The sequence below is a fragment of the Balaenoptera acutorostrata genome, chromosome X (genome assembly GCF_949987535.1).
Source record: "Balaenoptera acutorostrata chromosome X, mBalAcu1.1, whole genome shotgun sequence".
In the NCBI taxonomy this organism is placed as follows: domain Eukaryota; kingdom Metazoa; phylum Chordata; class Mammalia; order Artiodactyla; family Balaenopteridae; genus Balaenoptera; species Balaenoptera acutorostrata.
The window spans coordinates 63,567,812-63,593,706 of NC_080085.1; the positions used below are offsets into that span (position 1 = coordinate 63,567,812).

At 38.2% G+C, this 25,895-nt stretch overlaps 1 protein-coding gene across 1 annotated transcript; it reads right to left on the reverse strand.

Annotated features, from left to right (window-relative positions):
* Window positions 1-22,985: 22,985 nt before the first annotated feature.
* Window positions 22,986-25,649, reverse strand: PABPC1L2A (poly(A) binding protein cytoplasmic 1 like 2A). Its single transcript, XM_057538552.1, has one exon. The coding sequence runs from the start codon at window positions 25,050-25,052 to the stop codon at window positions 24,450-24,452; it is 603 nt and encodes a 200-aa protein (XP_057394535.1). The 5' UTR covers window positions 25,053-25,649; the 3' UTR covers window positions 22,986-24,449.
* Window positions 25,650-25,895: the final 246 nt, after the last annotated feature.

Below are 25,895 nucleotides of genomic sequence, written 5' to 3' on the forward strand. Positions count from 1 at the left end.
CTTTAATTTTTTCTAATTTTATTTTTTTTAATTGAAGTATAGTTGTTGATCTACTTTTCTTTTACATGTTTATTGGAGTATAATTCCTTTACAATGTTGTGTTAGTTTCTGCTGTATAACAAAGTGAATCAGCTATATGTATGCATATATCCCCATATCCCATCCCTCTTGAGCCTCCTTCCCACACTCCCTATCCCACCCTTCTATGTGGTCACAAAGCACCTAGCTGATCTCCCTGTGCTATGCAGCTGCTTCACACTAGCTATCTATTTTACATTTGGTAGTGTATAAATGTCAATGCTACTCGCTCATTTTGTCCCAGCTTCCCCTTCTCACCTCCAGTGTCCTCAAGTCCATTCTCTACATCTGCATCTTTATTCTTGTCCGGCCACTAGGTTCAACAATATCATTTACCTTTTAGATTCCATATATATGTGTTACCATAAGGTATTTGTTTTTCTCATTCTGACTTACTTCACTCTGTATGACAGACTCTGGGTCCATCCACCTCACTACAAATAACTCAGTTTCGTTCCTTTTTATGACTGAGTAATATTCCATTGTATATATTGCCACATCTTCTTTATCGATTCACCTGTCGATGGACATTTAGGTTGCTTCCATGTCCTGGCTACTGTAAATAGTGCTGCAAAGAACATTGTGGTGCATGTCTCTTTTTGAATTATGGTTTTCTCAGGGTATATACCCAATAGTGGGATGGCTGGGTCATACGGTAGTTCTCTTTATAGTTTTTTAAGGAACCACCATACTGTTCTCCATAGTGGCTGTATCAATTTACATTCCCACCAACAGTGAAAGAGGGTTCCCTTTTCTCCACACCCTCTCCAGCATTTATTGCTTGTAGATTTTTTGATGATGGCCATTCTGACCGGTGTAAGGTGATACCTCATTGTGATTTTGATTTCATTTCTCTAATGATTAGTGATATTGAGCATCTTTCCATGTTTTTGTTGGCAATCTATATATCTGCTTTGGAGATATGTCTATTGAGGTCATCTGCCCGTTTTTAGATTGGGTTGTTTGTTTTTTTGGTATTAAGCTGCATGAGCTGCTTGTATATTTTGGAGATAAATCCTTTCTCAGTTTCTTCATTTGCAAATATTTTCTCCTATTCTTAGGGTTGTCTTTTAGTCTTGTTTATAGTTTCCTTTGCTGTGGAAAAGCTTTTAAGTTTCATTAGGTCCCATTTGTTTATTTTTGTTTTTATTTCCATTTCTCTAGGAGGTGGATCAAAAAGGATCTTGCTGTGATTTATTTCATAGAGTGTTCTGCCTATGTTTTCCTCTAAGAGTATGATAGTGTCTGGCCTTACATATAGGTCTTTAATCCATTGAGAGTTTATTTTTGTGTATGGTGTTAGGAAGTGTTCTAATTTCATTCTTTTACATGTAGCTGTCCAGTTTTCCCAGCACCACTTACTGAAGGGACTGTGTTTTCTCCATTGTATATTCTTGCCTCCTTTGTCAAAGATAAGGTGAACATATGTGCCTGGGTTTATCTCTGGGCTTTCTATCCTGTTCCATTGATCTATGTTTCTGTTTTTGTGCCAGCACCATACTGTCTTGATTGCCATAGCTTTGTAGTATAGTCTGACATCAGCGTGCTTGATTCCTTGAGCTCCGTTTTTCTTTCTCAAGATTGCTTTGGCTATTTGTGGTCTTTTGTGTTTCCATACAAATTGTAAAATTTTTTGTTCTAGTTCTGTGGAAAATGCCATTGGTAGTTTCATAAGGATTGCAATGAACCTGTAGATTGCTTTGCATAGTACAGACATTTTGGCAATAGTAGTTCTTCCAATCCAAAAACATGGTACATCTCTCCATCTGTTTGTATCATCTTTGATTTCTTTCATCAGTGTCTTACAGTTTTCTGCATACAGGTCTTTTGCGTTCTTAGGTAGGTTTATTCCTAGGTATTTTATTCTTTATATTGCAATGGTAAATGGGAGTGTTTCCTTAATTTCTCTTTCTAATTTTTTGTTGTTAGTGTATAGGAATACAAGAGATTTCTGTGCATTAATTTCATATCCTGCTACTTTACCACATTCATTGATTAGCTCTAGTAGTTTTCTGGTGGCATCTTTAGGATTCTCTATGTATAGTGCCATGTCATCTGCAAACAGTGACAGTTTTACTTCTTCTTTTCCAATTTGTATTTCTGTTATTTCTTTTTCTTCTCTGATTGTTGTGGCTGAAACTTCCATGAATATGTCAATTAATAGTGGTGAAAATGGGCACCCTTGTCTTGTTCCTGATCTTAGAGTAAATTATTTCAGCTTTTCACCATTGAGAATGATGTTGGCTGTAGGTTTGTCATATATGGCCTTTATTATATTGAAGCAGGTTCCCTCTCTGGCCACTTTCTGGGGAGGTTTTATCATAAATGGGTGTTGAATTTTGTCAAAAGATTTTTCTTCATCTATTGAAATTATTATATGGTTTTTATCCTTCAATTTGTTAGTATGGTGTATCACATTGATTGATTTTCATATACTGAAGAATCCTTGCATCCCTGGAATAAATCCCACTTGATCGTGTTGTATGATCCTTTTAATATGCTGTTGGATTCTGTTTTCTAGTATTTCGTTGAGGAGTTTTGGATCTATGTTCATCAGTGGTATTGGCCTGTAGTTTTCTTTTTATGTGACATCTTTTTCTGGTTTTGGTATCAGGGTGATGGTAGCCTTGTAGAATGATTTTGGGAGTGTTCTTCCCTCTGCTATATTTTGGAAGAGTTTGAGAAGGATAGGTGTTAGCTTTTCTCTAAATGTGTGATAGAATTCACCTGTGAAGCCATCTGGCACTGGGCTTTTGTTGCAAAACTTTTAATCAAAGTTTCGATTTCAGTGCTTGTGATTGGTCTGTTTATATTTTCTATTTCTTCGTGGTTCAGTCTTGGAAGCTTGTACTTTTCTAAGAGTTTGTCCATTTCTTCCAGGTTGTCCATTTTATTGACATAGTGTTGTTTGTAGTAGTCTCTCATGATCCTTTGTATTTCGGTGGTGTCAGTTGTTACTTCTCCTTTTTCATTTCTAATTCTGTTGATTTGAGTCTTCTCCCTTTTTTCCCTGATAGGTCTGCCTAATGGTTTATCAATTTTGTTTATCTTCTCAAAGAACCAGCTTTTAATTTTATTGATCTTTGCTCTTGTTTCCTTCATTTCTTTTTCATTTATTTCTGATCCGATCTTTATGATTTTTTCCTTCTGCTAACTTTGGGGGGTTTTGTTCTTCTTTCTCTGATTGCTTTAGGTGTAAGTTTAGCTTGTTTATTTGAGATTTTTCTTGTTTCATGAGGTAGGATTGTATTGCTATAAACTTCATCTTAGAACTGCTTTTGCTGCACCCATAGCTTTTGGGTCATGTTGTTTTCATTGTCATTTGTTTCTAGGCATTTTTTGATTTCTTAGGTGATCTCTTGGTTATTTCATAGTGTACTGTTTAGTCTCCATGTGTTTTTATTTTTTACAGTTTTCTCTGGTAATTGATATCTAGTTTTATAGCACTGTGGTTGTAAAAGATACTTGATACGATTTCAATTTTCTTAAATTTACCAAGGCTTGATTTGTGACCCAAGATATGATCTATCTTGGAGAATGTTTCATGTGCACTTGAGAAGAAAGTGTATTCTGCTGTTTTTGGATGGAATGCCTTTTCAATATTATTTAAGTCTATCTCGTCTGATGTGTCATTTAAAGCTTGTGCTTTCTTATTTATTTTCTGTCTGTATGATCTGTCTATTGGTGTAAGTGGTGTGTTAAAGTCCCTTACTATTATTGTGTTGCTGTCGATTTCCTCCTTATGACTGTTAGCATTTGCCTTATGTATTGAGGTGCTCTTATGTTGGATGTATTAATCTCTACAATTGTTATATGTTCTTCTTGGTTTGATCCCTTGATCATTATGTAGTGTCCTTGTCTCTTGTAATAGTTTTTATTTTAAAGTCTATTTTGTCTGATAAGAGTCTTGCTACTCCAGCTTTCTTTTGATTTCCATTTTCATGGAATATGTTTTTCTATTCCCTCACTTTCAGTCTGTATATATATCTAGGTCTGAAGTGGGTCTCTTGTAGACAGCATATATAGAGGCCTTGTTTTTGTATCCATTCAGCCAGTCTGTGTCTTTTGGTTGGAGAATTTAACCCATTTACATTAAGGTAATTATCAATATGTATGTTCCCATTACCATTTTCTTAGTTGTTTTGTGTTTGTTTTTGTAGGTCTTTTCCTTCTCTTGTGTTTCCCTCCCAGAGAAGTTACTTTAGCATTTGTTGTAAAGCTGGTTTGGTGGTGCTGACTTCTCTTAACTTTTGCTTGTCTTTATAGATTTTAATTTCTCTGTTGAATATGAATGAGATCCTTGTTGGGTAGAGTAATCTTGGTTGTAGTTTTTTCCCTTTCATCACTTTAAATATGTCCTGCAACTCCCTTCTGTTTTTCAGAGTTTCTGCTGTAAGATAAGCTGTTAACCTTTTGGGGATTCCCTTGTATGTTATTTGTTGCTTTTCCCTTGCTGCTTTTAATTATTTTTCCTTTCATTTAATTTTTGACAGTTGGTTTAATATGTGTTTTGGCATGTTTTTCCTTGGGTTTATCCTGGATGGGACTCTCTGTGCTTCCTGGACTTGATTGACTATTTCCTTTCCTGTGTTAGGGAAGTTTTCGATTATAATCTCTTTAAATATTTTCTCAGACCCTTTCTTTTTCTCTTCTTCTTCTGGGACCCCTGTAATTCTAATGTTGGTGCATTTAATGTTGGCACAGAAGTCTCTGAGACTGTCCTCAATTTTTTCATTCTTTTTTCTTTATTCTGCTCTATGGCAGTTATTTCCAGTATTCTATCTTCCAGGTCACTTATCCATTCTTCTGCCTCAGTTATGCTGCTATTGATTCTTTCTAGAGAATTTTTAAATTTCATTTATTGTGTTTTTCATCATTGTTTGTTTGCTCTTTAGTTCTTCTAGGTCCTTGTTAAATGTTTCTTGTATTTTCTACATTCTATTTTGGAGATTTTGGATCATCTTTACTAGCATTACTCTGAATTCTTTTTCAGGTAGACTACCTATTTCCTCTTCATTTGTTTGGTCTGGTGGGTTTTTACATTGCTCCATCATCTGCTGCATATTTCTCTGTCTTCTCATTTTGTTTAACTTACTCTGTTTGGGGTCTCCTTTTCACACTGCAAGTTTGTAGTTCCTCTTACTTCTGTTGTCCTCCCCCATTGGTGAAGTGGCTTCTGTAAGCTTCCTGGTGCGGGAGACTGGTGCCTGTGGTCTGGTCGGTGGGGCTGGATCTTGTCCTGCTGGTGGGCAGGGCCACATCCGGTGGTGTGTTTTGGGGTGTCTGTTAACTTAGTATGAGTTTATGCAGCCTGTCTGCTAATGGGTGTGGTTGTGTTCCTGTCTTGCTGGTTGTCTGGCATGGGGTGTCCAGCACTGGAGCTTGCTGGCCGTTGGGTGGAGCTGGGTCTTAGTGTTGTTAGAGATCTCTGGGAGAGCACTAGCCAATTAATATTATATGGGGCTGAGAGGTCTCTGGTGGTCTTACATCCTGTACTTGGCTCTCCCACCTCAGATGCTCTGGCCCTACATCCGGCCAGAACACCAAGACCCTACCAGCTGCATGGCAGGGAAAAAGAAAAAACAAATGAACAGACAGAGCCCCAAAGACAAATGGTAAAAGCAAAACTAAACAGACAAAATCACACAAATAAACATACACACACACTCACAAAAAAAAGGAGGAGAGCAACCAAACCAATAAACCACCACAAATGAAAACAAACACTAAAAACTAAACTAAGGTAAACCTAAAATCAAAAACAAATCAAACACAGAAAGCAAACCCCAAGTCGACAGTTACCCCCAAAGTCCACAGCTTCAATTTTGGGAACCCTCATTGTCTATTCAGGTATTCCACAGATGCAGGGTTTTCCAAGCCAGTTGCAGTGATTTAATCCAGTGCTCCTGAGGCTGCATGGAGAGATTTCCCTTCCTCTTTTTTGTTCACACAACTCCTGGGGTTCAGCTTTGGTTTTGGCCCCTCCTCTGCATGTAGGCTGCCCTCAGGCATCTGTTCCCTGCCCAGACAAGAGGGATTTAAGACAGCAGCTGATTAGAGCTCTCTTGCTCACTCAGACTGGGGAGATGGAGGGGTACAGTAGTTATAATTGGAATGCAGTGTGAGCCTGCAGTGGCAGAGGATGTGGGGAGTGCTTGTGGTGACAGAGGGCAATGTGACATTGCAACAGCCTGAGGCATGCCATGTGTTCTCCCGGGAAAGTTGGCCCTGGATCATGGGACCCTGGAAGTGGCATGCTGCACAGGCTCCTGGGAGGATGTGGGTAGTGACCTGCACTTGCACACAGGACCTTTGGTGGCAGTGGTAGCAGTCTGTGTCTGCCTCTGGGGTTCAGGAAGTTAGCCGTGGCTCATGTCCATCTCTTGAGCTCACTTAGGCAGTGCTCTGCCCATCTCTTGAGCTCACTTAGGCAGTGCTCTGCTGTATGTGGGCACACGGAGCAGGGAGGCCCTTTCCTCACGCCCTTTCCTCAGATGCAGGTGTACCCTGCATCGGTGCATCTGTGGAAACAATGGTCTCTTACCTCTCCTTCAGGTCCAGACTTTTTCCCTTACTTCCTCCCGGCCAGCTGTGTCACACTAACCCCCTTCAGCCTGTCTTCACACAACAAACCCCAGTCCTCTCCATGGGGTCTGACCTCCAAAGCCCCAGCCTCAGCTCCCAGCCCCAACCTGACCCGACCGGTGAGCAGACAAATGTCTCAGGCTGGTGAGTGCTGGTCAGCACCTATCCTCTGTGCAGGAATCTCTCTGCTTTTCCCTCCACACACCTGTTACTGCACTCTCCTCTGAGGCTCCAAAGCTCCCCTCCCCACCCCCCCCACCCCCCACCCCCAGTGAGGGAGCTTTCTAGTGTTTGGAAACTTTTCCTCCTTCACAGCTCCCTCTCAGAGGTGCAGGTTCTGTCCCAATTCCTTTGTCTCTTTTTTTTTTCTTTTTTTTTTTTGCCCTACCCTGGTACATGGGGATTTTCTTGCCTTTTTGGAAGTCTGAGGTCTTCTGCCAGCATTCAGTAGGTGTTCTGTAGGAGCTGTTCCACATTTAGATGTATTTTTGATGTATTTGTTGGGAGGAAGGTGATCTCCATGTCTTACTCCTCCACCATCTTGAAGGTCCTCTCTGTGATGAAGGGGTGCTCTTGGCTCTTGTGGCATCTCTGAGGTGCAAGACGATGTTGGTTCTTTGAGTTGAAAAGACTATAAACTGGATTCAACTGGCCATTGCAGGAAAGCACTCCTGCTGCCCAGGTGAAGAAGCTTTGCTCCCCTTTTATTTTTTATTTTGTTTATTTGTGTTCTCTCTCTTTTATTCTTGGTGAGCATGACTTAAGCTTTATCAATTTTGTTTATCTTTTCAAAAAAAACAGCTCTTGGTTTCATTGATCTTTTCTATTGTTTTTTCAATCTCTTTTATTTATTTTCTCTCTGATTATTATTTCCTTCCTTCTGCTGACTTTGGGCTTTGTTTGTTCTTTTTCCATTTGTTTTAGGTGGTAGGTTAGGTTGTTTATTTGAGAGTTTTCTTGTTGCTTGAGCAAGGCCTGTATTGTTATAAACTTCCTTCTTAGAACTGGTTTTACTGCATCCCATAGCTTTTGGAAATCTGTGTTTCCATTTTCATTTGTATCAAGGTATTTTCTGATTTCCTCTTTGATTTCATCATTGACCCATTGGTTTTTCTAGTAGCATGTTGTTTTGTCTCCATGTGTTTGTGCTTTTCCCATTTTTCTTTTTGTGGTTGATTTCTAGTTTCATACTGTTGTGGTCAGAAAAGGTGCTTTAAATAATTTCTATCCTCTTATAGTTGTTCAGGCTTGTTTTGTGACTTAGTGTGTGGTCTATCCTAGGGAATGTTCCATATGTGCTGGAAAAGAATGTGTATTCTGGTTTTTTGGATATAGTGTCCTGTAGATGTCAGTTAAGTTCAACTATTCTATTGTGTCTTTTAAGATCTCTGTTGCCTTATTGATTTTCTGTCTGGATGGTCTGCTCATTGTGTTAAAGTCTTCTACTATTTTTGTATTATTGTCAATTTATTCCTTTATGTCTGTTAATATTTGTTTTGTATATTTAGGTACTCTTATATTGGGTACTTATATGTTAATGAGTGTAATATCCTCTTCTTGTATTGATCCCTTTATCTTATATAATGCCCTTCTTTGTCTTTTGTTATAGACTTTGTTTTAAAGTCTATTTTTTTCTTATATGAGTATTGTAACTCCTGCTTTTTTATCATTTTTGTTTTCATGAAATATCTTTTTCCATACCCTCACTTTCAGTCTATGTGTGTCTTTATCTTTGACCTGAGTCTCTTGTAGGTAGCATGTTGAAGGGTCTTGTTTATGATTTTTAAGATATAAATCTGTGAGTGTTATGCATGATGAAAAATTTAATGATAGTCTTATGGGGGTTCCCTTTCACACAAGTTGTTTTTCTCTTGCTGATTTTAAGATATTATCCTTGTCTTTAACTTTTTGTCTTGGTGTGTGTCTCTTTGGATTTATCTTATTTGAAATCTCTGGAATTTCTGGATGTGGATGTCTGTTTCTTTCCCAATGATAGGGAAGTTTTCAGCCATTATTTCTTTGAATAATCTTTCTGCCCCTTTATCCCTCTCTTTCCCTTCTGGGATCCCTATAATGTATATATTGGTCCTCTTGATAGCTTCCCATAAGTCCCTTAAGGTATCTTCACTATTATTTTTCATTATTTTTTCTTTTTGTTCCTCTGATTGGATGAATTCCACTGCCCTGTCTTTGAATTCACTTTCTTCCACTGCCCTGTCTTTGAATTAACTTTCTTCCACTTGATCTAGTCTGGTGTTCAACCTTGGTGAGTGGAAGTCCATGCTGCTGAGCCCATGCATAACCTCCATCCCTGCCAGCATGGACATTTTGTTCATGAATCCATCAGGAAATGATAAGGGTGGCTGGAGAAAAACTGACTGGTATCCACAGAATGGGTCTTCCTATCCACTTGATTATTAAAATCCTTCTTTGTTGAGGTCATCCTTTGGTGAGCATTCACATGGGACACAAATATTTTCAGAGTTTTTGCCCATTTCATGAAGTCTAGCCACATACTTTTCCCCTAGACTTCCTTGTCACCAATTTTCTCATTGTGTTCCTTCTGACACTTGACCATCCAGCCATACCATTTGCCATAGCCCATGAATAGGTATAGACTCGGACCTTTAACCTTTTCTTCTTTGAAGCAAAATAAACAAGTAGGCACATGGCTTGAAGTTTTTTTCTACTGAAAGAATTTCTCTTCACCACTTTTCTTCAAGGATATCCCAGATATGGACTGTAGTTCTGCAGCTCTCCACTTTTAGATGGTGTCTGCATAACATATAGAGCCATTTGTAATACAGGCTTGAGTTTTATCTTCTTCAGTCAGTTGATCACAAGGAACTACTCACGAGGCCATAGATGTGAGCTGAGAGAAAGAAGGTAATGTAGAATGAATGAAGGCAATGGACATTTGAGCTACATCTTCATATGACTTACTTGTGCTTTCAAGTACTTCTCAATTCTGATCTCATATACACCACTTCCATTTGATGATGAAGTACTGCTGTGCACACTCAACTTTATGGCTTGGTGGATCAGACAACACCAAGTCACAATGGAAAGCTCAGGTGATATAGTAACTTAATGGCTTATAATGAATTGTTCAATCTCTAATAAGATCCAGCAGAAAGCTAAAAGCTCTTTCTCAAACTGAGAGTTGTTATCTGTAGAAGATGGCAGAGCTTTGCTCCAACATCTTAACAGTATGTGATATGAATAACTTTTAGGGGCCTGCCAAAGGTTCCAAACAACATCCTTATCTACCACTGATACTTCAAGCACCATGAGATCTGTTGGACCATTTAGCTCAAGTGGCAGAGTAATTTGCATGGCAGCTTGGTCCTGCTGCAGAGCCTTCTCCTTTTCTGGGTCTCACTGAAAACTAGCAGCTTTATAGGTCACTCAGTAAAAAGGCAAGAGTAGCACACCCAAATGAGGAATATGTTTCCTCTGAAATGTAGAGTCCAACTAGGCATTATTCCTCTGTTTTTAAAATAGGAGGTGTTAGATGTAACTTATCCTTTACCTTACAAGGGATATCTCAATATGCCCCACACCACTGGACACCTAGAAACTTTGCTGAGATGGAAGGCTCCTGAGTTTTTGCTGTATTTATTTTACACTCTCTAACATGCAAAAGTCTTACCAATAAGTCTATAGTAGCTCCTACTTCTTGCTCATTAGGTCCAATCAGCATAATATCATCAATGCAATGAACCAGTGTGATATCTTCTAAAAGAGAAAGGCTATCAAAGTCCATGCAGACTAAACTATGACATAAGGCTAAAGAGTTGATATATCCTGAAGTAGAACAATTAAGGTGTATTGCTGGCCTTGTCAGGTGAAAGCAAACTTCTTCTGGTAGTCTTTACTAGCAGCTATTGAGAAAAAATCATTTGCCATATTATTAGCTCTAGACCAGTTACCAGGGGATGTGTCAGTTTACTCAAACAATGAAACCACATCTGAAACAGCAGCTTCAATTGGAGTCACCACCTAGTTAAGTTTATGTTAATCCACTGTCATTCACTAAGATCCCTATGTTTTCTGCACAGGCCAAATAGTCAAATTGAATGGGGATATGATGGAAATCACTGTTCCTACATTTTTCAAATCCTTGATGGTGTATTATTCTCTAAAATCCTTCCAGGAATGTGATGTCGATTTTCAGTTTACTATTTTCCTAGGTAGTGGCTTGAATTTGGCCTTTCCTTACCATGAAAGTCCTCATTCTGCAGGTAAGGGGACCAATGTGGAGATTCTACCAGTTCCTGAGTATGTCTATTCTACTTATGCATTCCAGAACTGGAGAAATAACTCCAAGATAGTTTTGGATGCCCACTAGGTCCACTGTGAAAAGTATCTGAGCTTAAAGCTCCATTGATCACCTTACCTCCATAAGCCCCTATTCTGACTGGTGGAACAGTGACATTTTGGGTCTCTTGAAATGTCAATGTACCGTAATAATCAGAAAATCAAATTATTTTTCCCCAATGTATAGCCACCATGGTAAAAAGCTATAGGTCTTTTTGGGGAAGGCTTGGAGAAAGATTAACAGTATAAAATTTTGGCAAAGTAGCTGGGTCCTTCCTTAAGGGGCCTGGCTTCCCCTTAATTCAAGGGATTCTGAATCTGTAAACCGATTTGTCTGGAAATTGATTGAGGAGTTTTGACTCTCATTTTTGTGATTCACTTTAGACTTCTGTTAACTTGACCTAGAGCTCTTCCATTTATGCAAATCAAGTAAGAATTTAGAAGTATGCTCATCTGTTTCTCTTCTGTGGCCACCATCATCAACTAGCCAGTGCCATAGGTCTTTGTGCGTCATGATATTCTGATTACTGTTTTGGCTCCAGTGTCCTTTACACTAACCATACGTACCTTGTATTTAGCAACTAAGTGCTACCACATGGACCTGCTATCCTGATATCTCATTTATCCTCATTGCATTTAAGGATTCCAGTTCAATCATAACTGTTCAAGCTGCAATTTCTGACCTGGAGAGAAGAGTCACCACAGAGATTTTCAAGGATACTGGAATTCCCCTGGCAAATTTATTTATCAGTACTCCATCTGGACTCACCAAGGGTGAGTGAGCAGGTCTTACATAATCAATCCTCTCTAACATTCCAATCTTCCTAAGCCCTTTGATACCTTTCTCTATAATATTCCAAGGCAGTTCTGGCATTTCAAGTTTATTTAATATAGGCACATTTGGGACCATGGTTTATCCTACCAACCAAACATGCTACTAGAGACTTTTCTAGTCTCTTAAGTGAAACACCTAATTCAGTGTTTTACTTAAAGGGCCATATCAATAAATGCTTCCTTATATAACTTTATATTCCTTCCACTATAATCCCACAACATTAAAATCCATTTCAAATCTTATTCCTTGGATTTCTGTCTGTAATAACTGGAAAAATCATGTAGTTCTTTTGGTATGTAGTGCAGGTCCTCATAGGTCACACTTCGTATCTCACTCTTTGGAGCCTGCTGGGACTTGAAACTAGTTATAGGTCTCAAAATAAAGAGGAGTGGCAGGTATAGGTACTGAGGAGAATAATCTGTATTTTGCAAAGTAACTACCTTAGAAGAAACCATTACAAGATTTTCAGGTAAAAGAAAGCCAACTTCCTTAAGCAAAGGTGAAATGGCGGTTTCTACTGGCAAAAAAGAGCCCATAGAATTTAATGCCTCCAATATCACCAAGAAGTACCCATACATTCCTGTTCCATTTCCTTCCTAATCAATGCATCATCTTAACAGAAGACACCATGAGAAGTTGTGATTTCAATTTATATTGTAATTCAGTCACTCCCAGAATGAGACTCTGGGTTTGGTTAAATCTTGACTGTGGATACAGGGGATAAGGGTTTCTGACAGGGTATATACAAAATCTTTTAGGCCATTTATGCAAAGTTTGAGCAGGGAATTTGAAGCCCTTGTTCATCCTTTTATTTCCCCACTTTCTCCAGTAGAGTTAGGAGCAAAAAGTCAGCCCCATTATATTTCTTGGTTTGGCAATGTTTTAAAGTAATAAATATGTGGTTACTCAGACATCACCGTCTATAGGTATTTTATTCAGAGTATCTAGTGGCAATATTTTGCATATCTCTATGGCCACATCATGCCATGGGTTACAAGTAGCCTCTTTACTGGAAGGAGAGTCATTAATAACTTTGAATCTAATCAGATTAGAGAATCAATTCCAGAAAATCCAGAACCAATTCAGAAAACATATCTTTAACATTCTGTTCCTCTAGAACTACTTCAGTAGTAAAATATATATCAGCCAGCAATAACCAGAAAAACAGAAGCAATAAGAGATATATTAATAAATGTATTGTAAATAATTGGCTTACACGACTGTAGAGTTGGCTAGGCAAGTCCAAAATCCACAGAGCATGCCATTAGAAAGGCAAACTGGACATCTCAGGTATAAGGTAAAGATGCTACCCACAGATGGAATTTCTTCTTCAGGGAACTTTCAGCTCTGCTTTTAAGGCCTTTCAACTCATTGAATCACGTCAACTCAGACCATCTAGGATACTTTCCCTTACTTAAAATCAACTGATATTGACCTTAATCACAATGACAAAATATCTTCATGGCAACACCTAGATTACTATTGATTAAATAACTTGTTACTGTCACCTAGCAAACTTGACACATAATACTGACCATTCCAGATCTCCACTTAGGCACATCATATTTAAAATATTGAAAAGAGAAAAACAAAGAAAAAATACTGGAATCCGGAAAAGAAAAATTACTTGTTACCTACAAGGGAAACCCAACAAGATGAGACCTGACTTATTAGAAACAATGAAAGTCAGAAGACAGTGGGATGATATATTCAAAGTGCTGAAAGAAAAAAAAGAAAACTTAGTAAACCAATAATCAGATATCCAGAAAAAACTGTCTTTCAAAAACTCTAGTATGAACAACTATACAGCAAGGAACTAGACAACCTAGAAGAAAATGGAAAAATTCTTAAAAGCACACAACATACCAAGACTGAAACAGAAAGAAATAGAAAACCTGAATAGATGAATTACTAGTACAGAGATTGAATCAGTAATCAAAAATCTTCCAATGAAGAACCAGAAGCTCAGGACCAGATGACTTCACTGGTGAATTTTGCAAAACATTTAAAGAAGATTTAACAACAATTCTTCTCAAACTCTTTCAAAAATTGAGAAAGAGGGAACACTCCCAAAATAATTTTATGAGGCCAGCATTATTCTGCTACCAAAATCAGAAAAAGACACTACTAGAAAAAAACTACAGGCCAATATCCCTGATGAATATAGATGCAAAATGTCTCAATAAAATACTAGTAAACCAAATTTAGCAGTACATTAAGAGGATCACTCACCATGATCAAGTGGGATTTATCCCTGGGATGCAAGAATGGTTGATGTCACTCAATGTTAATACATTTTGTTGTAATGAAGATGAGAAATGAAGGAAATTGCTGACTAAATTAAAAAAAAGAAAAGAATGGTTGAACATATATAAATCAATCAATGTGATACATCACATTAATAGAATGAAAGAAAAGAATCATATAATCATCTCAATAGACAAAAAGCATTTGACAAAATTCAACATCCATTCATGATAAAAACTCTTGAAAATTAAGCATAGGAGGAATATATCTCAACATAATAAAGGCTATTTATGAGAAGCCCACAGCTAACACTATATACTCAATGGTGAAAGGTTGAAAGCTGTTCCTCTAAGATCAGGAGCAAGACAAGTGTGCCCACTCTCACCACTCCTATTCAACATAGTACTGGAAATCTTAGCTAGAGCAATCAAGCAAGAAAAACATAAGTGTATCAGAATGGGAAAGAAAGAAGTAAAATTATCTGTATTTGCAGATAACATGCTTATATATATAGAAAATCCTAAATACTCAGCCAAAAGAAAAGTTGCATGATACAAAATTAACCTACAAAAATCAGTAGAATTTATTTACTCTAAGAACAATTTTTTTTTAAATAAAGAACTTGATCCCATTTACAATAGCATCAAAAAATAAAATACTTAGGAAAAATTTAACTAAGGAGGTGAAAGATCTCTACTCTGAAAACTCCAAGACACTGAAAGAAGTTGAAGAATACACAAATAAATGGAAAGAAACTCCATGTTCATGGATTGGAAGAATTAATATTGTTAAAATGTCAATACTACCAAAAGCCAGCCATAGATTCAATGCAATTCTTATCAAGATTCCAAAGGTATATTTTACAGACGTAGGAAAAAGCACTACTGAAATTCGTATGGAACTGCAAAAGACCCTGAATAACCAAAAAAAAATCTTGAGAAATAAGAACAAAGCAAGAGGCATCACACTTCAAAACTGGCATAAAAACAGACACATACACCAATGGAACAGATTTGAGAGTCCAGAAATAAACCCAAAAATATATGGTCAACTAATAATTTGACAAAGGAACCAAAAATACTCAATGGAGAAAGAAAGTCTTTTCAATCAATGGTGCTGGGATAATTGGATATTCACATGCAAAAAAATAAAACCAGACCCATAACTTACATCACTTACAAAAATTAACTCAAAATTGTTTAAAGACTCAAATGTAAGAACTGAAAACATGAAACTCCTGGAAGGAAACATAGGAAAAAACTCCTTGACATGGGTCTTAGTAATGAGTTTTTGGATATGATACCCAAACCACAAGCAACACAATTAAAAAAAAGAAGTGGGACTACATCAAACTAGAAAGCTTCTGTACAACAAAAGAAATAACCAACAAAGTGCAAAGACATCTTACAAAATGGGGAAAATATGCAAACCATATATCTGAAAAGAAGTCAATGTCCAAAATACACAAAGAACTCATACAAACTCTATAGCAAAAAAAAAAATTGTCCAATTTAAAAATGGGCAGAAGACCTTAGTAGACATTTTTCCAAACAAGACATAGAAATGGCCAAGAAGTGGATGAAAATATGCTCAACATCACTAGTCATTAGGGAAATGCAAATCAAAACCACAATGAGATATCACCTCACATCTGTTAGAATGGCCATCATTACAAAGACAAGAGATAACAAATGCTGGCATAGATGTGGAGAAAAGAGAACACTTTGCACTGTTGGTGTGATTGTAAATTGGTACAAGCACTATGGCAAACAATATGGAGGATACTTTAAAAATTAAAAATAGAATTACCATATAATACTGCAGTTCCACTTCTGGGAATATGTTCAAAGGAAACAAAATCACTAACTCGAAAAGATATTCTCAGTTTCATGTTCAGAGCAGCATTATTTACAATAGTGAAGACATGAAAGCAACCTAAATGTCCATCGATGGATGAATGGATAAATAAATTTTGGTGTATATTATACAATGGAACATAATTCATCCATAAAAATGAGGAAATCTTACCATTTGTGACGACATTGGTGGACCTTGAAGGCATTATGCTAAGAGAAAGACAAATACGATATGATCTTACTTATATGTGGAATCTAAAACAAAACAAAAGAAAACAAAACAAAACTCAAAGGAAAAGAAATCAGACTGTGGTTACCAGAGGAGTGGGGAGTGATAGGGGAGATTGGAGGAACTTGGTCAAAAGATACAAACTTCCAGTTATACGATAAATAAATACTAGTTATGTAATATACAACATGATGACTATAGCTAACACTGACGTATGATATATAGGAAAGTTGTTAAAAGAATAAGTCCTATCAGTTCTGATCACAAGGTGAAAAAAACTTTATTTTCTCTTTCTTCTTTCTTTTTTTTTATTGTATCTATATGAGAAGATGGATGTTAGCTGAACCAATTTTAGTAATCACTTCACAATATATGTAAATCAAATTATCATGCTATATGCCTTAAACTTATACAGTGATTCATGTCAATTATTTCTTAATAAAATTGGAAAAATGTAGGTGAAACAAAGACCTTCCAAAGTAAACAAAAACAGAATTTATTACTAGCATACAATCCATGCAAGAAATAATGAAGTTTTTCAAGCTGAAAGGAAGTGACACCAGACAGCAATTCAAATACATATGAAAAAACGAGAACACAAGTAAAGGTAATTATTTAATTATAAAATGTAGTATAAATGTATATTTTATCTCCTTTTTTCTCTTAATTGATTTAAAAAGTAAATTTTTATAGTACAATGTGGATATAATTGTATTGTAGGTTCTATAACATAGAAATGTAATATAGTTGACAGTAGCAGCACAAAAAAGGCAGTATAGCTGTATAGCTGAAAGTGTAGCTGTATTGGAAGTGACACCAGATGGTAACTTAAATCCACAGACAGAAAGAAAGAGAACCCAAAATGCTAAAAAAGAAAGTCAATATAATAAACTCAATAAATGTATACTTGTTCTCTTTTCTTCTCTCACGTTCTTCAAAAGACATAGAACTATATAAACTAATAATTATAATGATGTAATATTGGGTTTTTAACATAAATGGATGTAATATGTATAGGAATAATAGCACCAAAGGAGGAAAAGGGAATAAAGTTACATGGGAGTAACATTTCTATATCTCATAGGAATTGTTAGCATAAATCTGAAGACCTTTCTGATAAGATATATATGGTAAGCCCCAGAGCAAACAATAAGAAAATTACTAAAAAATACAGCAAAAAAAATCATTAAGTGAATTAAAATGTTACACTAGAAAATACTCACATAATACAAAAGACAGCAGTAAAGGATGGATAAAGGAACAAAAAAAAGACATGAAATACATTGAAAAAAAGTAAAATGGCAGATGTGAATCCAGCTCTATCAATAATAATATTAAACATGAATGGATTGAACAATCCAATCAAAAGGCAGAGACTGTCAGACTGGATGAAAAAGCTAGATACATTCTCTACTGGACTAACACTTTAGGTTCAAGGATCCAAATAGGTTTAAAGAAAGCATAAGAGGGGTGAAGTGGCTACACTAATATTGTACAAAATAGACTTTAAATTTAAAAAGTTGCTATCGATAAAGAGGGATGCTAAGGTAGTGATGATGTTTGTTAAATGATAAAAGTTTTAATCCCTCAGGAAAAAAATAAAAATTATAAACATATATGTAACTAATGACAGAGCCCTAAAGTAAATGAAGCAAAAAGTAACAGAAATAGAGAAATACACAATTTAACAATAACAGTGGGAGTCTTCAATGAATCATTTTCAGTAATGGATAGAACTACCTGGCAGAGATTAATATTAAAATAGAAAACTTGAGCATTATAAACCAACTAGATCTAACAGACTCCTGGAGAACACTCCACCAAACAATAGCAGCATAAGTGTCCATCAACAGGTGAACAGGCAAAGAAAGATGTGATATACACAATGGAATACCACTCAGCCATAAAAAGAATATATTTTTGCTCTTTGCAACAACATGAATAGACTTGGAGGGTATTATGCTAAGTGAAATAAGTCAGACAGAGAAAAACAAATACTGTATGCTATCACTTATATGTTGAATGTAAAACTAAAACAAACGTGAATATAACAAAAAAGAAACAGACTCACAGATATAGATCAACTAGTGGTTACCAGGGGGGAGAGAGAAGGGAGAGGGGCAAGATATGGGTAAAGGATTAAGAGGTACAAACTACTATGTACAAAATAAATAAGCTAAAAAGATATATTATACAACACAGAGAATATAGCCAATATTTTAAAATAACTATAAATGGAATATAACTTTAAAAAATTGTGAACTACTATGCTGTACACCTGAAACTTATATAATATGGTACATTAACTATATCTCAATAAAAGAAAACAAATGATATGAAAACCTAAAAAAAGTAATGAATTATTGGTGCATGCTACAGCATAGATGGATCTTGAAAATATGCAAAGTTTAAAAAGCCAGTAACAAAAGACCACATATTGTATAAGCCCCTTCATATAGATGTTCATCACTGGCAGACCTATAGAGATCAAAAATATATTAGTAGTTGCATAGGGCTGAGTGGGTGGGGGAGAAATGAAGAGTGACTTCTAATGGATATACAGTTCATTTATGGGGTGATGAAATATTTTAAAATTGAGGAGATGATTGCACAACTCTGTGAATATACTAAAAAACATTTAATTGTATACTTTAAATAGATGAACTTATGGTATTCAAATTATATTTTTAAAAGCTGTTGTAAAAAGCTAATGCGAGCAGAGATTGCCTTCATCTGGAAAATTGTCTTTGTGTGTACTTTTAATACATCTTTGGGTCCTCAGTGTCCTCCTCATTCCTAATCATTCAGTTATGTTCATGACTTCAGTGACTCATAGTACAAGACCATTGTAATACTGATGTGTTTCAAGTAATTGAACAGGATAGAATTATGACTCTAGTAAATAACAAATCCAAACTGGGAGTCATCATGAAGACTTCCTAGAGGAGAAGAAATCTAAGTTTTGTTCAGAATGATAAGTAGGAATTATCTAGGCAAACTGTAGCTGCAAATAGGCAAAGGTTCAGAGGAGAAAGAGCTTAGGGCTTTGCAAGAACTGTAGGTGACTTGGCAACAATGGCATGTGGAACTGTGGGTCTGGAATGGACTATAGGATTGGAAATAAGGCTGGAAAGGTAATCAAGTGCTCAATAAGGAAAGGTCCTGGATTCCATGCCATAAACTGTCTTCTCCATACTGAAGGTAAAAAAATTTCACTGAAAATTTTTAAGTATTGTTATTTCATGAAAAGATACAAAGTTTTAGATGCTTTTTCTAGTTTCAGTGTACAGAATGAATTAGGAGTGATCAAGACCATGGACAGAATTCAGTTAGAACATACTGTAATATTCTGAGTGAGAGATGATGGAGGCCTGAACTAGAAACATAGAAGTGGGAATGGAGAGAAGGGGGAACATTCTCATGATATTATGGAGGTAAAACCAACAAGATTTCGTGCTTAACTTATGTGAGGATTGATAGAAAATAATACCTACTTCTGCAAGAATTTAAGAACATAATATATGTAATTGTTCTACATGTGGGTGCTCAAAAAAATCTTAGTTTATATTTTAATTCTGTTTATACCATGGTATTTTATACACTCTGTTCTTAATTACAGGGATAATATTTCTTGTAATAATATAACATTTTTTTCCATTTAACCTGAAATTGTTCTTATTACATATCTTAAGAGAATCTTCACTATATTTATAGTTAGTTGGATTCCTACAGTGATAGTTGTTAAGTGACTTTTTCCATACATTACTACATTACCACTCTGGCAATGGTTTTCCCTGGTAGTTATTTAGCTCTCTCTCCCTCTCTCTTTTTCCCCTCTCCTCTCTTCTCTCCTCTGCCCCTTGCCCACCTCATTGCTTTCAGCTTATTTTCTCAGCAACAATGAGAGATTTTATATTGATTAGATCAAAGCAGAAGCCAGATCCCTCCTTGTACTGAACATGGACTATCAATAGATATCCATTCCAGTGCACTGGGTGGGGGGGGGGGTATTTCTGAACCCCTTATATAATGGGATATGCAAATATAAAAAATTCAAAAATATCATTTTTATGAACAAATAGCAGCAATCCATATCCTGGAAGCATAAATCCTAAAAGCAAGGGTTTCTTTGTCCCTCAGTCCTTGCCAAATGTTCAAAGCTACCTTGACCTAGAAGGAGAGTCTGTATGTTAGAATTAAATAGTATAAGTAAGCTTATTTCTTCTACCAAGGCAGGGACTTTCTTTCCTTGCCTTTATAAAGTGTGCAAAAAATGTCTTAATTCTAAATTATTCCTTAAATATGATTCTGTTTCTTCCTTTAAAATCAACATTTCTGAACCTTGTCTTCATTTTTAAGTCTTAACTCACAGCCTGTGCTAAGCAAAGGAATACCAAATGCCTTTTCCTGGGGAGGAAAAACAATTCAAGTGTAAAATTAGTCACCATAGAGTTGGACTTAATGGGGAAAACATAGGAACTACTTCAATATCCAAAATGAGGACACTTTTAAAAATATTCCAGTTCTGTACATGGAACTTTCTCCAGGATAGATCACAAGCTAGGCCACAAAACAAATCTCAAAAATAATCAGGGAAATGCAAAACCATAATGAGATATCACCTCACACCTGTCAGAATGTCTACAATCAAATAGACAAGAAATAACAAGTGTTGGCAAGGATATGGATAAAAGAGAACCTTCATGCACTGCTGGTGGGAATATAAATTGGTGTAGCTACAATGGAAAACAGTATGGAGGTTCCTGAAAAATTTAGAGACAGAACTACCATATGATCCAGCAATTCTATCCCTGGGCATTTATCCAAAGAAAACAATTCAAAAAGATATGTGTACCCCAATGTTCATAGCAGCATTATTTACAGTATATCTACAGTAGCCAAGATATGGTAGCAACCTACATGTCCATCAACAGATGACTGGCTAAAGATGTGGTATATATATATATGATGGAATACTACTAGGCCATGAAAAAGAATGAAAATTTGCCATTTTCAACAACATAGATGGACCTAGAGGGTATTATCCTCAGTGATATGTCAGACAAAGATAAATACTGTATGTTTTTGTTTATATGTGAATCTAAAAAATAACACAAATGAATAAATATCACAACATAGAAACAACCTCACAGATACAGATGACGAACTAGTGGTTACCAGAGGGAACAGGGTAGGGGAGGAGCAAAATAGGTGAAGGGGATTGAGAGGTGCAAACTACTAGGTATAAAATAAATAAGTTACAAGGTTGTAATGTACAACACAGCAAATATAGTCAATATTTTATAACTTTCTATGGTGCATAATCTATAAAAATATCAAGTTACTACGTACTATGTACTATGCTATATACCTGAAACTAATATAATGTTGCAAGTCAACTATACTTCAGAAAAATTTCCAGTCCTATAAAATGATGGTGAATTGTAGAATAAAACTGAAGAGCCATAGATGTCTTAGGTATCTTCATAATATACTGAAAAGCAAATTATGTGATAAAATATGTCCATAATTGTTAAAAAAATGCTTATGGGTGGATCGTGAAAGCTTGTAAATATATAGAAAATAATATGTCTGAAGTGGTTCTTATGTATATTTTAATGTATTTGATCTCATTTTTAAATGCACTTTTAACTGAAGTAATAAAAAATGTACAAACCATTTCAATTTCCCAAAACTTAAAAAAAAAATACTTTGGCCAAATTAAGGGGTATGTGCACTACCAGTTGATATAGCCTTTAAGGGAGAAACATGTGGCAAAAGACCGAGAAAAATATTTGACATGTCCATATATATCAAACCACAATTCCAATAGTAAGGAATAGAAGACAATAAAATATTCCAAGACATTCAGGTACACAGGTGTTCATCATAGAATTGATCTTACAAGTAAAAGTTCAGAACTATTTTAAACATAGCCCAAAGAAGCTTGGTTGTAGAAATTATAGCTCATCCCTGTGATGGCTTATTATGTAACAACAGAGTTAAAGGAGAATATTTAATTATTTAGAAATATGATCCCAGAGAACTATTATAGTGAAAATACACTTCAATGAAACAATGCATATTTTATTATAAATATAAAGGTATGTAGATATTTACTAAAAGTGTATTTTGTCAAGTACTGGTATTAGGAGTGATAATTCTTTTGCTATATTAACAGTTACAAATATTTTCTATTATAATCATGTACAGACTGTATAAAATGTTTAAAATAAATAAAAACAAGAAAGCTCCTGATAAAATACTGAGAAAATGCAGAGACGATTGCAATACCAAGTGCAGAAAATTATACACGTAATCCAGGTCCCCTTACAATATTGGTGCACCTTACAAATGTAAACGGATACTATCTCTATAGATGGCCATTTATTAATGCACTTCACCACCAAACTGCCCATATCCTTTGATACTTAAATTTTCCTATCTGCAATATTTGTTTAGAAAATGATCTGGAAAGTCAGCTAGATTTGTGCACTATGATGCACTTGACAGCTCTGTTTGTATAAAGAAAAATGAGCAACAACCTACATGTTCAACAATGAGGAAGTAGTTAAAATACATATACACACAAACACAGAGATATAGACATGGATAAGTTGTCTGCTTTGTAATTTTTTCCTTCAATGAAGCTGAATTATTATTCTGAAAATGGGAAAAAGGGCAGGAAGTGTACACATATATATCCACCTATTAAGTCATCAATTCAATGAAATATTAACAGCCAGTTAAAATATTTTTAAATTATCTTTAATGACATGAAATGAAGTTCAAGAGTATGTGTGTGTATAAATATACACACACACATTTATGTGTGAAAAAGCAGGTATAAAAACAATATGTACATTATTATATACATACATGACATATGAATCAGAAAAATACTAGAGAGGTACAACCAAAAATGTTTCAGGTAGTTCTTAGAAAATATTAGACAGGTACAGATGAAAATGATTCAGGGAGGTGTGGGTGGTCATTAGGATTGATTACAGGTGACATTAATTTCCTTCTGTTAACTTGTCTGCTTTGTGATTTGTTTCCTGCAATGAAGCTGAATTATTTTTCTGAGAAGGGGGAAAAGGGCAGGAAGTGGGCACAGGGGAAGGAGGTGAAAAACAGTATTTAAATTCAGCAAAACAACCAAGGACAGTGAAATACCATTTGCAGCCCATCAAGCTGGCCAAGACACACACACACACACACACACACACACACACACACACATCAATTACAGTGACCAGGAGACTATGCAGGGGAAATGGGCATACTCTTTTTACTAGCTGAGCTGGCTGGCATGAATGCAAATCGGTACAATGCTTATGAAGGGGCCATTTGGCAACACACAGGAAAAGTCTTTAAAATGTCCATATGTGGATCCTGCAAGTCCACAATTAAGATCATCAGGTATGCTAGCGAAGATTTGGCTTGACAAGGGAGAATTCACTCATTGGAGTATGCACAGTGCTGGGTTTAAACACAGGGAAAGAACTAGGCACCACCTGAATGTCCAACAATGCAGGAATGACTACAGAAATGTTAGGGTCCATCGATACACTCTGCAGGCACTGAAGATGACGTTTCTGAAGCCTGTTGAATAACATGGAAAGAAGTTCAATGGGTTGATTTTTGTTTGGTTTTAGTTTTTGAAAAAGCAGATTAAGAAACACCACATACATGAACCATTCTATAACAGTGTGTTAAAAGGGAAGGTGGGGTGGAGGTGAGGAAGGGAGGGAGAGAGAAGGAGAGGAGAGAGCCTGGAAAACAGCACACGGAAACGGTAAAAGTGGTTGTCTCCGGGTAGTAGGGTCATGGGGAGCAATTACTCTCTTGGGTTTCCCTCATCTGATTTCCTTCTCCTTCCTGATGTTTCTACCATGAAATTGTATCACCTGTGCAATAAACAGAGAGAGAAAGTGCTTTTTAAACCAAACCACAAGGAGAAGACAGCCTTTAACCTGTCAAGTGGCACAGATTAGCAAGATTATTCACAACACCCAAGGTGGGTGTTGGGGGAAGGGAGGGGAAGGGAGGGGAGAGGAGGGGTAGGGACGAGAGGGGAGGGGAGAGAAAGTCAGAGAGAGACAGAGTGAGAGGGACTGAGACAGACGGAGGGAGGGAGAGATGGAGGGAAGGAAGTGGGGGGGGCGGTTGTGAGGGAGAGAGACCTGCACTCCCAATACAATACACTGCTGGTGGGTTAGGGGGGCAAAGGGTGGGATTGTAAACCGGGTGGGAGCCAAGGTTTGGCTCTGCTGGCTGGCTCGCTCCTGGGATGTCTTCATCGCAAGGTGGCCTCCTCGTCGGTGTCTTCCTCGAAATCCTTGACGTCAGCACTGGTGGACTGCCTGGCCCAGGCTCCCCTTTCGGCCTCTCGTTCCTTATGCGACTTGAATCTCCCAACGAAAATTTTGCGGTAGTTCAGGAACATGCCATTCATTGCATCGATGGCCCGCTCGGCGGACTCCTGCTTCTGGAAGTGCACGAACCCGTAGCCCTTGGGCCCCTTTTCGTCGCAGGCCACTTTGCAGGAGAGGATGTTGCCGAACGCCGAGAAGATGTTGTACAGCGCCTTGTTGTCGATGGTTTTGCCCAGGTTCTTGATGAAGACGTTGCCCACCCCGCTCTTGCGGAGCGAGGGGTCCCTCTGGGACCACATGATGCGCACTGGCCTGCCCTTGATGACATCAAAGTTCAGGGTCTCCAGGGCCCGCTTGGCGTCCACCGGTTGCTGGTAGTTGACATACGCATAGCCCAACGAGCGGCGGGTGATCTTGTCCCTGCAAATGCGGATGGAGAGGATGGGCCCGGCTGGGCTGAACTTCTCGTACAGCATTGCCTCCGTCACCTCAGGGTGCAGGTCGCCCACGTACAGCGAAGCCATAGGAAAGTCCGGATTCCCCCCGGAGCCCCCGCCCGTCTCCGCATCAGCATCCGCGGCGGCCGCCGCCGCCGCCGCTACCGCCGCCGCCACCTCCGCATCTGCATCCGCATCCGCATCCGCCTCCGCCTCCCCCAAGGGGGGCGTCGCAGCCTCTGCCGCGGCGGCGGCTTCGGCCGCACTGGCCTCCACCACGGCCACTGCCGCTGCCGCCAGGGAGGCCTCCGCCTCCTCCCCCGCTAGGGCTGCCGCTGCCTCCCCCAGGGTGGCCTCCGCCACTGCCTCCTCTACTGAGGCCTCGGCCTCCAACTCAGCCTCCACCTCTGCTTCCGCCTCCGCCACGGAGGCCTCCGCCACCGCTTCTGCCACGGTCGCCGCCGCAGCCTCCGCCGCCGCCGCAGCCGCCGCCGCCACCGCCGCCGCCACTGTCGCCGCTGTCGCCACGGTCGCCGGTGCCCCCGGGCCGCTGCCGCGACCTCCCTTCCCGCGAGCTGGGGGGCAGAGAGGCGGGAGAGGGCAGGAGGGCGGGTGGGCGCCGGAACCCGGGCCGGGGGCGCGAGCGCGAGCTGGGGCGGGGGACCCCGGGCCAGCCGATCTGGCGAGTCCCAGTCACCTGGTATGGCGACTGCTGCCAGGAGCGCACCGGTGCGAGTCGCAGCAGCCTGCAGCCCGCTGCTGCTGCCGCCGCCGCTCGGTCGTGGGCTAGCGTGCGGGGCGCGGGCGGGCGGCGTGTGGTGGGGGGCGGGGGGTGTTGGCGTCTGTGGTCCGGGCAGCTGGGAAGGCTTCTGTCTCTTTGGTTCCCCCTGTGGCTGCTGCGGGGCTGCGGGGCCGCGGACGGTGGGAGGG

Excerpts from the sequence above, each read along its gene's own strand:
- PABPC1L2A (XM_057538552.1), bottom strand. The coding sequence starts at position 25,052 with ATGGCTTCGCTGTACGTGGGCGACCTGCACCCTGAGGTGACGGAGGCA.